The sequence below is a fragment of the Enoplosus armatus genome, chromosome 4, assembly GCF_043641665.1.
Source record: "Enoplosus armatus isolate fEnoArm2 chromosome 4, fEnoArm2.hap1, whole genome shotgun sequence".
Lineage (NCBI taxonomy): Eukaryota > Metazoa > Chordata > Actinopteri > Centrarchiformes > Enoplosidae > Enoplosus > Enoplosus armatus.
In genome coordinates, this window is record NC_092183.1 from 9,018,671 (window position 1) to 9,031,911 (window position 13,241).

Here is a 13,241-nt window from a genome sequence, read left to right on the forward strand (position 1 = left end):
TGCGGTTGTGCAAATATTTGTGCAAATATGTATGTGCAGAAATAATCCAAGTTCAGGTCCAGTAGTGTATGTAGTACATATATGATGAGTGATGATGTAGAATAATAATACCATATCATCGGAATATGATTCCGCTGAAAGTTTATAACGATGATATACTTTTATATTATGCTTCTGGATTAATATTATTGGTGTATGAATGTGTATGTTGCATTTTACTGCCGTAGTTATTTATGGTTGGGCTAATTTTAACTACTTTATGTACTGCTGGATAGTTGAATCTACAGCAGTGCATCATATTCTATAAAATAATTTGTTTGTAGCGTCGCTGTCCTGTGAGAACCACGTATCTCTCTCTTTTCATGAGCTCTTGTAACGATGCATTTTCCAACTAATTCAACTAATTTTCAAATATTTATTTAGCTTAAGAAGTAGGAAAATGTTCTCAACCCATAAAGGAACACTTAATACTTCAGTTTATTCAAAATCAACATATGTATGGAAAAAAATATTCTGAAAAGTAACTAAAGCTGTTGGACAAATGTAGTGGAGTAAAAAGTACAATATTTGCCTCTGAGATGTAGTGGAGTATAAGTATAAAGTTACATAAAATGGAAACACTCAAGTAAAGTACAAGTACAAGTACCTCGATTCGTACTTTAGTAAATCTAAAACTCCGCCCAAAGCCCTCTATGATTATCAGGGAATTCATGTGTGCCTCCGCTTCGGTAGGTGGCAGCAGGCTTCTGGATGGACTCACACTGACCGCAGTGAGGAAGAGAAGTGGGCGACACACAACAGCGCCACTTTTGAGCGGTCGGTCACATCGTTAACAATAACAGTCCGCTGAAGTTGTCAGACAGTGGTCGAGGAAAGCCGAAAGATCAGTACCGCGACGATACAGCCTTCAGTTATACGTGGAAGGTATATTAAATTGTTTTGGTTCGATTAAATGCAAGTTTATAATGCATGAAAGTACAGCTAAAAACATCACCGTTGACGGTTTGTCAGCAGCACGAGAGCCTGCTGCTCTCCTTCACTACCAACGGTTACTAGGAGGTTAGCTTGCTAACGCCACTGCCTCCAAGGTTAGGTTAGCACGTATAACATCAAATAGAGCCGGACTAAACCGTACACTGTGCATTTCAACTTAGTTTTTTATTAAAATTGGCCACCGAAGCTATTTTTTAGTCACTCTTAAGGTTTAACGTTGACGTTCAGGTGTTACACTTAAACCTGCGACCCGTTATATTTAACAATGAGTCAGCTGTGAAGGAAAGGCTGATTAACTAGCTCGTTGATCAAGTGGTGGCAGGTGAGGTGTCTCTACAGACAGAAATATTCACTACTGACCACTTTTTTATGATATTCGAGCTATTAGAATATGTTCTTACTTAAGCTCAAATGTCTAGACATATGAGTCAGATCAAAACTCTTACTCTGAAAACCAAGCCAAAAAACACTTGTAATTATTATGTTTGTGATGTTTTGATCCTCACACCTTCAGGTACTATTCAGAATGGACCAAAATGTTGAACATATGGACACCTGACTATTGTTTAAAGACTGACTTGAAAAATTGTGAACCTGTAATCTATTCGAAGGAGCAGCCATTTACTGTATACACACAAAATGATGCAGTTTTAATGTGTGTTTACACAACTGTGCACAGTTTTTCCTCCTAGTACCAGAGGAGTGGATACGATCTCATGGCCTTATTAAGCTTGAATTAATGACTTAATGACTTTTAAAAAATATTTTTGTTTGTAGGTCAAAGATGGTTCAAGACAGTGCTCACATTCGGCGGCAGGGTGCCCAGGACTTCATGGCATACTATGACTTTGCCTGTGCCAGGCAGGATTCAGTCCCTCTCCCCGCTGTGAAGATGAACCTTGACAAAGGGATGCTGGACTTTAACGGAGACAGGGTCAAACTCACAGACTGGCCACCCATTCTCAACTCTATCTGCATCAACAAACACCTGCACCACATTGCAATAAGTAGCACATACCAAGCTAGTCTGGGTTCCGGAGACGCAGGTAAGGCAGAAAATAAATCTGGTACATCAAGTGACAAAAAAAAGCAGTTAATTAGCTATGTTATTGAAACATGCACAGGATCATTTGAATTAGCACCTTGAATGACTTTGACCAATTTTCCATATAAACATTAATCATATCACCACCAATTTCAGATAGAAGGTACTATAAGTCTAGCTTCAGGAAGAAAATCCCAGCCATTCGCTCCAAGGACATGACATTTAAGTTGTGCAAGGCCCTGAGAGAGTGTCTGACTGTCTCTCCCAACGTCAAGACTCTGCAGCTTAATGGACTTCCACTGAGAGAGAGGGACCTCATTACCTTGACAAAGGTAAAAACTGAGTGAGAATATTATTTGCAGTTATTTTTTTTATGTATTTAGAGAGACTGGCACATAATCATAAGCTCATCTGCATTTACTTCCCACTTTTCTCTTCACTCTCTATTACTCTAAATAATCTACTGGAAGCAAATTCTGAGCTGTGAGTGTTGTGAAATAACCCCGTAGTTACTGTAAAATATGGTAAATACTGTCATCTTGGAGGATGGAACTTTTGGATATGTGAGAGATAAAACGGGAAGGAATATTGAATTAAACATATGCTATGTTTAAGAGGTAAAAACTAATGAGCCCTATGTATTCTATTCCAGGGTTTGGCAAAAAGTGTTGCCTTGGAAAACCTTTCTCTGGCTAACTGTCCAATCAGTGATGAGGGCTTAGAGGGTATGTATATTCACAGTATATTTTCCTTTTATTGTTCAGAAAGCCTTCACAAGATTGTACTGTACGTGAGCATGTTGTCTTTTTAACTGCCATTTTCATATGTTTTAGTTATTTGCCAAAGTGTAAAGTATTCTACAAGCATCAGGACGGTAGATTTTACAGGATGCAATCTCACCTGGAGAGGAGCAGAGCATATGGCCAAAATCATCAAGGTATAATATGTAATTTATAAGACTTTATTTGGCATACTATTTAGTTTAATATGTTATGGACTCCGTCTACTGTATTGACTTGTAATTTATCGGTAATTGTAAACCCAGTCCCTATGTAAAAATTAAATTAAAAACATATTTTGTAGAAGAATGCAAATCTTTTCCCAGCATCAGGGAATGCAGAGGCACGGGACTGCATGGGCAGAGTCTCTGAGGTATCGACAGCCACAGTTTGAGGGAATGGGTGGACTCCGCCGTGTCACTCTTAACTGCAACACTTTGATTGGGGACCGGGGTGCTGCTGCTCTTGCACATGAACTGGTCGAGGACCTCTGGGTTAAAGGTTAGTAGGTGTGTGGGTTTGAGAGAAAGAAGAAAAGTAAATTTTTTGTTGCTGTTTTCCTTTTTGAAGGAATTGTGCTCAGGTTTTCTGTTTTTTGACTTGTTGAACAGCTGTGGACCTACAGAGGTGTGGTCTGTCCAGTGAAGGAGCTCGTCGTTTGCTGGAAGCCTTGAAAACGAATTCTGCTCTTTGTGTACTGGATATTCGTAGTAACCCTTTAGTTGGTAAGAAGTTGCCTCAACCAAAGTCATAACATCTTCTAGATTTTTTCACACTGCATAGAAGGTTCAGAATCAGAAATACTTTATTGATCCCCGGGGGAATTCTACAGTACCGATACTCCCATTCAAGAGTAGAAAGTAGCATAAATTTAGAACTAAAAGTATGTACAAAATATAAAAATAAGAAGTAGAAAATAAATAAATAAATAAATAAATATACACATTTACAATATTTAAGTGAAAAATAATAGTTAAAAACATATACCATAACAATGTATATATGTGTGTGTATATATATATATATATATATATATATACATATATATATGTATTCCACTGTTGTGTATGACTATATACAGTTAGGCCCAGAAATATTTGGACAGTGACACAAGTTTTGTTATTTTAGCTGTTTGCGAAAACATATTCAGGATACAGTTATATAATCAATATGGGCTTAAAGTGCAGACTCTCAGCTGTAATTTGAGAGTATTCACATCCAAATTGGAGGAAGGGTTTGGGAATTACAGCTCTTTAATATGTAGCTGCCTCTTTTTCAAGGGACCAAAAGTAATTGGACAATTGACTCAGAAGGCTGCATGGGCTCGTCCCTCGTTAACCTGTCATCAATTAAGCAGTTAAAAGGTCTGGAGTTGATTCCAGGTGTGGCATTTGCATTTGGAAGCTGTTGCTGTGAACCCACGACATGAGGTCAAAGGAGCTCTCAATGGAAGTGAAACAGACCATCCTTAGGCTGAAAAAAAAGAAGAAATGGATGATCGCAGGATCCTTTCCATGGTGAAGAAAAACCCCTTCACAACATCCACCCAAGTGAAGAACACTCTCCAGGAAGTAGTGTATCAGTATCTAAGTCTACCATAAAGAGAAGACTTACTGAGAGTAAATACAGAGGGTTCACCACAAATTGCAAACCATTAATCGGCCTCAAAAATAGAAAGGCCAGATTAGACTTTGCCAAAAAATATCTGAAGAAGCCAGCCCAGTTCTGGAACAGCATTCTTTGGACAGATGAGACTAAGATCAACCTGTACCAGAATGATGGGAAGAAGAAAGTATGGAGAAGAATTGGAACAGCTCATGATCCAAAGCACACCAAATCTTCTGTAAAACATGGTGGAGGCAGTGTGATGGCATGGGCATGCATGGCATCCAATGGCACTGGGTCACTAGTGTTTATTGATGATGTGACAGAAGACAGAAGCAGCCGGATGAATTCTGAAGTGTATAGGAATATACTTTCTGCTCAGATTCTGCCAAATGCAGCAAAGTTGATTGGACGGTGCTTCACAGTACAGATGGACAATGACCCAAAACATACTGCGAAAGCAACCCAGGAGTTTTTTAAGGCAAAGAAGTGGAATATTCTGCAATGGCCGAGTCAATCACCAGATCTCAACCCGATCGAGCATGCATTTCACTTGCTCAAGACAAAACTTAAGGCAGAAAGACCCACAAACAAGCAACGACTGAAGACAGCTGCAGTAAAGGCCTGGCAAAGCATCACAAAGGAGGAAACCCAGCGTTTGGTGATGTCCATGGGTTCCAGACTTCAGGCAGTCATTGCCTGCAAAGGATTCTCAACAAAGTATTAAAAATGGACATTTTACTTATGGTAATGTTAATTTGTCCAATTACTTTTGAGCCCCTGAAATGAGGAGACTTTGTATAAAAATGGTTACAATTCCTAAATGTTTCATAGGATATTTTTGTTCAACCCCTTGAATTAAACCTGAAAGTCTGCACTTCAATTGCATCTTAGTTGTTTCATTTCAAATCCAATGTGGTGGCTTGCAGAGCCCAAATCATGAAGATTGTGTCACTGTCCAAATATTTCTGGGCCTAACTGTATGTACAGCATAGAGGATAGCACTGGCCACCACAGACTCATAGAACATCCTCAGCATAGTCCGGCGGATGTTGAAGGACCTCAGCCGCCTCAGAAAATAGAGATGGCTGTGGCCCTTCCTGTAGAGGGCATTAGTGTTCTTCGCCCAGTCCAGGTTATTGTCAATGTGAACTCCCTGATACTTGTAATCCTCAGCAGTGTCCACACTGACACCCTGGATGGAAACGGGTCATCGGCACCTTGGTCCTCCTCAGATCCACAGTCAGCTCCTTTCTCTTTGTCACGTTGAGCTGTAGATGATTCTGCTCGCACCATGTGACAAAGTTGTCCCAAATGATAAATTATTGGTTTCATTGCAGCCTCTAGGCGCAGCTAGCACATTGTTAGATTTCTTTTTAGCTGTGTCCCTCCCAATTGCATACTGGTTCTAACCAGTATGTAGTGTTTTCATTCCGGAAAAATGCTATAATTGCTATGTACCACTATAGTTACTTTAATACTTTAATTGTCCAGAAACATCTCTGAAAACAAAATACACAATTCTAGCTGAATGTTTTTTCCCTTTACAGACAAGGTCCTAATTAAAACTATAATAGAGAAAGTATTGATGAATGCTGATGGACAGTCACCAGAGGTGAGTGTCTGGAGCTGTCTTCTTCTAAGAAAAAGTCATTCATATTCTAAGTGAATGAGTGGTGTATTTGTATGCATGCTTCATATGTGTTACAATGCTTTCCTCATGTTGTACTGCAGTACTGCTGGATCAAGCCGGCAGCCACTGAGCCACAGAGAGCTTCTGGTCCAAAGAGGCGAGCACTACAAAGTACAGTCAGAGGAAAAGCTACATTAAGGATAGGTATGTGTATACATTAACATTGGCAAAGGGTTTTGTCTCAGCACTTCATCAGGCTCATAAAAAGATCTTGTATTGTGGCTGTAAGTGACTAAAAAGGTTCATTTTCCCATCTCATGTTCTGATCCAAACTAGCATTTATTATCTCATACTCATATTGTCTCTTTCTGACTTCTCACCTGTTGGCTTTTAAGTCATCTGGAGACATGGTAAGAACTGAATACATTTTCATGCTGTTCTCCCTTTGTTATCTCAGACAACGTTGCTGACTGGTGCAAAAATGCACTTGAAAATAAGTGCTTGCTGTTTTATAGAATGTTAGAAAAGTCTACCTTCATTTATGTGACACAATTCTGTAGGTCTTTGCCTGATGCCAAAGTCAACACTGTTAAATACCTTTGGTTTGGATACTCTGGTAAATATCAAGAGTAAAAGATGAAGAGTGCCATGCTGTCTCGTAACTGATACAGTAACTAAAATGATTTTCAGCTGGACTTGTCTGCCTTCATTCTCTTTTGCTTATGATGTTTAGAACCTAGATGGAAAGCACCTCATGAACACAATGTACATCACTCCCTTATTACCAGTAATTCTTGCGTTAATTAACTTTCGCCTATCGAAGTACATTGAACACTTTGAGGGCCTTTGCATCCATGACTGGGTGTGTGTCCTTGTTCAAGAACAGAGCCAATGCTCCTAGAAAACCTCCCTGTGGCTAAAAGCTCTCCATTTGTGAAGTCTTTACATGGCTCTCTTTCTGGTGCAGCGCCCCGTAAAGGAGCATCTCCTGGAGGGCGGAGTTCCAGCGTTGCTCAGAAGCCCTATTCCAGCTCCCGTTATGTACCTTGGCGTGCTGCTGCACGAGCTGAACGCCAGAGGTGAGGAGATGTTGGCAAACCAATTTACCTTCAAAAAAAGACACTGTATTCCATTTGTAATTTTAAGACATGCTATTTATTATTTTTAAATATTGATAGAACAAAATGATCATTTGTTATTATGTTGGATGCCTTTGTTACAGAGGTATGCCTCCTGGAGTTAGTGTGATGGATCAAATCTTTCAGGTGAGTTTGCTTTTGTTTATGTTCAGTGTATTACTGAAAAACATTACTGATCTAGACAAGCAGTATCTCAGACAAGTATGGATTGGATTCATTTCAAATAATTTACTCCAGACTCTCTGCACTAGAAAATAGATTGAGAACCCTGTCAAGAAGGGATTTAAATACAGACTGTCATCTTCATCTGTTGAAATTAGGGTGCAGCTACAGTGAAGGTTACTGTGGAGTCAGATTCAGAGGGAGAGGAGGATGAGGAAGAGGAACAGGTGGTGGTGGAAGTGGACCAGAGACCATCTTCTCTTAGTGTCCTGGACAGGATCACTGGACGGCAGTTTGAACATATCCAGGTTAGTCACATCAGGCTAGTGCCCAAACTGGAACCTTTTAGGTTTTGTAGACAAGACAAAGACTTAATCAGTTTAGTTTGAAGCACTTTAAGCATGCTGTGTATTTATGCGTGTGGGTGTGTGTGTTTTTAATGCATCTCCTGCAGATGGAGCTAAAAGAGTGTCGTCTGAAGTTGGCAGAGGAGCGCAGAGCCAGACTCAAAGCCGAGTCAAGGCTCATGGAGGTAATTTATATAATTTTTTGCCTGTTATTTATTTTTCGGCTGTTTTCCTCTGCTGCGGCTTTTCACCAGTTTGCATTTTCTTGGATAAGCTGAGGAATGCACTCTGGATGTGAAGTTTGTGGACATTGTAATAGTCATAGTTTCAGAGATCTTGTTAGTGCCAAACTTTATGTTATGACACAGCAGGATCTTTATTCCTCACTAACAGTATATAGCTTGGGGGTTGGTTGCCACATTTAAGTGGGTTTTGGATATTGGACTGTTTTGAAATGTCTCAAAACCAACAGACAGTCACAAGTGTTTTTGAAACACTTGGATGTAATGGTGACCTGTAAGTCACAGTACTGTATTATGTTCATATAGCTGGCTTCAAGATGCTCTTTTATTCAGTCTTTTTCTTATTTCTATTCAGTGTGAGTTGGAGAATGCCCGTCTTCGTAACACCAACCTCTCCCTGTCAGAGGCACTTGCAGACACTGGCTCTGCATCAGCACCACCTGCTTTCAGTGCTCTTGAAGATGAGGCAGTCCTCGACAGCATTGAGATCTCATTTACCAAGTTTCATGCTTTCCTGGATCTCCTAAAGGATGCTGGGTGGGTATTCTTGAAAATGGCCAATACAACGTTTCTCTTTTGACCTGGACTGTGCCAATTTGGCTCTGGGTCTAACTTAACGTTAAAGTTAAAGTTTCATTATGTATCATTCACTTATTTTTCCATTATTTGTTTGAGTCATATTGAATTCAAAATAGAGTACAGAGAATCCCCATAGAATTGTTTTGATTTAATCTAACTATTAATGTTTCACCTTGTCATGTGTTCCTTAATCTAATTTTGTTTTCAGTGCATTTTTCTTTAAGACCAGAATAACAATTGTTATTTATTATCAATCAATGTATTTATTGTTTTTTCACGCTCACAAGGTACTAGAGCCCAAAGTGGTACCATGAAATTGCTTATTTTGTCAAACATCAGTCAAAATCTGCTGAGTGTACTTAATTTATAATCATATGATTTTTTTTGTTATTGTTTGTTACAAAGTATTAAAACGAGTGTGGCTCTCCTTAAACTCCCAATTTTAAAACCATTGTTTAAGGCAAATAACCTCAGACAAACCAAGTATGCGCTACCTGCCTGGCACAAAATAAGGCAAAGCAAAAGTAAAGGACATATGAGAGTTAAACATCTAGACAGAGACCCAAATATTTTTTTCAGCTAAAAGACATTGATTAGACATTTAACACAACTCCAATGGGATACCCATGTTGCTCTGTGTCTGCTGGTTTTTTAAGTAGGCTAATAGCCATAAGCCGATAATGCTTTCAATCAAGTCTTGCATATTGTCTATATGCATGCGTTTTCTTAAGTTGCCGTGCATTAAGCTCTCAGGACCGCCGTAGTCGACCCCCCTTCATGTAGCTTTAATATTTGTTGATTATCATTTTAGTTCTGATTTATTTGATGGTTCAACAGTAGATGTATTTTTTAATATTCATTCCAAACTAGCGCTGCGTAATATAGAAGAAGTAAATCTCCAGAAGGCCTCTGATGTCTGTAAATCATGAAAGTCGCTTGTGTATGGAAAACCACATCAAGTTGTGTAATTAATGTTCATCATACTGGACTGTATGATAATCAGACGTCAGGGTGGAACAGTCAAGTATTTTAAGACTTTTTGTGTTTTGTATTTCCCAAAATACTGGGCTACTTTTTGTAAATTGACCTTTTACCATAAATGTGGTGTTAGATATCTGTTTCGCTCTGAGATGCACTTTAAGGTAGTCTATTTGTTTTGGTAAGCCCAATTCAAAGGAGAGTTTCATTCTGAGACGATGTTTCAGTTTCACTGTTACTGAACCTTTTATTTTTGTAAAAAAAAAAAATGTTTGCCTTGAGTCATATTTAAGGGCCATTAAAGGATGCTGAGTTGTTCTGAAACTAAGACCATAAGGTGCAGCCAATGGGTGTAGATCAAGATCTACCCAATATTGTACATGGACAAGGTCTTTCTTATTTACTTTGTATCAACAGTGTACAGCTCCATTTTCTGGGTTTTTCTCAGTGGTGTTTTATTTATATTTACTGTGGTAAAAAAAGTAGCATTTGTTAACATTTACCAATTCAATATCTCGGATTGTGTACTTAAGTAATACATGTGTCTGCTCTGGCTCTTTAATTTTAATGTATTTCATCTCCTTTTTTGTTTATTTTTGTAGCCTAGGTCAGCTAGCTTCAATGGCTGGAATTGACAAGTCTGATTTCCAGCCTCTGGGACAACCTCAGCTCTCCTCTACAATAGGACCACATGTGGGTGGTGCACTGACTAGAGGAGAATATCGCAATGTTCGGGAAAAGACTGATGTTTCACCTTTGCTAGCAGTATGTAAAGCAATGTTTAGTAAACGTTTGCTATGTGATTGTGTTATACCTACACAGTATTTCAGTATCATTTCTTTCTAGCATGCAGCATTAAAACATAGGAGCAGTGAGTTTACTTGATCATATGAGGCCAAAACTCCATATGCAAGTATTGCATTTTGGACAGCACCATCAAACTTGCCTTGCATTTTAGTTCTGATTTATTTGATGGTGCAACAGTAGATGTATTTTGTAATATTCATTCCAAACTAGCGCTGCGTAATATAGATATAGATATAGTAAATCTCCAGAAGGCCTCTGATGTCTGTAAATCATAAAAGTTGCTCATGTGTAGAAAACCACATCAAGTTGTGTAATTAATGTTACTGGACTGTATGATAATCAGACGTCAGGGTGGAACAGTCAAGTATTTTAAGACCTTTTGTGTTTTGTATTTCCCAAAATGCTGGGCTGCTTTTTGTAAATTGACCTTTTACCATAAATGTAGTGTTAGATTTCTGTTTCGCTCTGAGATGCACTTTAATAAGTGGTCTATTTGTTTTGGTCCTATTGACTTCCAGTATTTGAAAACCTGGTACTAAGCCCAGTTCAAAGGACAGTTTCATTCTGAGAGGATGTTCCAGTTTCACTGTTACTGAACCTAATGCATGTGTTTACTCTGGCTCTTTAATTTTAATTGATTTCATCTCTTTTTTTGTTTATTTTTGTAACGTAGGTCAGCTAGCTCCAATGGCTGGAATTGACAAGTCAGATTTCCAGCCTCTGGGACGGCCTCAGCTCTCTCTGCCTTCTGCAAGAGGCACTATGCTTTTTAAACATTTCCATCTGACATCTGAGCTGTAACACTGCTGAACCGCATCAAGTGGAAATTAGGATAAACTAGTTCCATGTCAAGTTTGAGGATTTATGTTTTGGATACTATTAAGTTCTCTTTCATAGCACTGGCGAGGGGTCGTATACCATAATGAGACATGTCACTCAGAACCGGGGGTTAGCAGATAACCTAAACTTTTGAGTATTGCCTATATTATCATGGTTGTTGATTTGTTGTAGTTGGTAGTAGCATTAAATCCATAGAATGTTTCCCATTACTAACTTGAAAAGGATGATTTAATTATTCGTCTATTACTCTATTTTTCTCATCAAACCTCCAATTTCTATCTTTAGGTAGGCAGCGTCATGCCTGCCCCCCCTGGTAGACCAGCTGACACAACCACTCCCAGATCTCCATCCTCTGTCAGGGAGTCCTTGCGTGAAGACAGGCTACTAGATGTGACCTTCAATCAGGCTTCTGGACCTGCAGTATACCCTGGTGTAGGTGGAGAAGAGGAACCAGATAAATATTCAAAGCATGACTCAGGTTCTGAGCACAGTTTCCGGAGCCAAAAGTCCTTTGATAAGGTTTCCTTTGGTAAAACTTTTCAGACTCAACTAAGCCATCCCAAGAGCAACAGCAACTCTCACAGAAGCAACGGTTCCCATGGATACAGCTTCAAAAACAGCTATGCTTACAGTCATGCTTCCCATAGCAACGGGTCTCTTGGTGGATTGTCCAGACGATCAAGTATTAGTGACGTTATAAGTGACAAGGCAGAGTCTGTGGGATCAGAGTCAAGGAACAGTGGACAGGGAAGGCTTGTAAGAGTATGCCAGGCAGGGTCAGAAGGGTCAGAGGGGAAAGCCTATCCTGGGAGGGAGACTCTGGAGCAGATCAGGTCTCTGGGCGGTCTGGGAGGGCAGTCAGATAATGAATCCTTCTGACCAGTTGCCCAGTGAAAAGCTCCGTCTCTCGGTGTCTGTTCTCAGTGCCTTCTCCTTAAAGTTCTTCCTGTTACTTCTTAAGATTGTTGTTCACTTTAAGAATGTCTATGATGTAGATTTTTACATTTGTGTTACAATTTAGTCTAGATTTATTTTTAAATCTATGGAAGATGCAAGATTCTTACATTTCTTACAATTCGTACATTTTCAATCTCAGTTATTTTATTTTGGGAGAGAGCATGAGAAGTAAATGAAACATCTTGTAGCATTTAAGCCAAAGCAGAAATAGAGTTGAAGGTCCTGTGAAATGAGAATTTTAGTTACTGATCCAATCCTATGTATATTTTTGTATTTACTTTTTATCCTCTTTTTTGCACACACATTTTAGACTTTGAAGCATGTACAGTAAAACAGTTTCATTCAGTAAAGTGTGATAGAACATATTTGGGTTTCCAAGCTAACCTCACCTCAATCAAGTTTCAATTCAAGTCTGCGAATCAAGTTCCTCCCAATGTGATCCTGTTTCATGTGGGAGTGCATCCAACCTCAGAAGGAAATTATAATCTTAAAGCCATTTCGTGGGAGCAGTTAGAAATAAATTCACTTCTTGTTTCGTGTGTACTATTACTCTTTATGGCTGTTAACACAATATTTGTATTTTTAGAAATCAATGCTGATGTAGATTTTTATTTTTTTTTTATATTTAATTTGTCCTTTTTAAAAAGTATTTTATGATGAAGAATCGTATCCTTTGTTGTTCCTATTAGGATATTCTGTACTGCTTTAAAATGTAGCAGTTTCTAGTTGTGTTTCTGAGCTTCTTAATTCAAAATTTGAAAAGCTGTCTACTGCCAAGCCAAAGTTGAGAAAATCAATGTGTTGTGACACAAACCCTGAAAGGCTGCTTACCGAAATACCCTGGTTTTATTAACATTTATTCTGAGTGCTGCATATGTTGCCACAATTTTCCGATTCCCACTGTTACTTGTCCACTGGATGAAATTGTGCCAGATAACATTTTGGACCTGTGTCTACTAGCTTTCTTGATTCAGAACCATCTGTTTACTACATTTTGCTGTTTAAGGTCTCTTTTGGTGCTGTGTCCTGAGAGACAAAGTATTGAGACCAAAGCATGATTTTTGTGGTTTAGAGTAGGACAGAGTGTTCTGTTGGCGTATGCGTGTTTTCCATTACAAGTGAGCTCCAAACACCA

At 38.9% G+C, this 13,241-nt stretch overlaps 1 protein-coding gene across 1 annotated transcript; it reads left to right on the forward strand.

The window, feature by feature from the left end:
* Nucleotides 1–710: 710 nt before the first annotated feature.
* cep78 (centrosomal protein 78) lies at nucleotides 711–12,070 on the forward strand. Its single transcript, XM_070904613.1, is given in 17 exon segments — nucleotides 711–777; nucleotides 780–924; nucleotides 1,771–2,039; nucleotides 2,195–2,370; nucleotides 2,691–2,763; nucleotides 2,872–2,975; nucleotides 3,144–3,318; nucleotides 3,429–3,542; nucleotides 5,973–6,037; nucleotides 6,157–6,259; nucleotides 7,023–7,134; nucleotides 7,278–7,320; nucleotides 7,515–7,664; nucleotides 7,811–7,888; nucleotides 8,301–8,482; nucleotides 10,105–10,267; nucleotides 11,435–12,070. Coding segments are annotated over 17 exon segments (2,613 nt in total). The 3' UTR covers nucleotides 12,029–12,070.
* The last annotated feature ends 1,171 nt before the right edge of the window (nucleotides 12,071–13,241 follow it).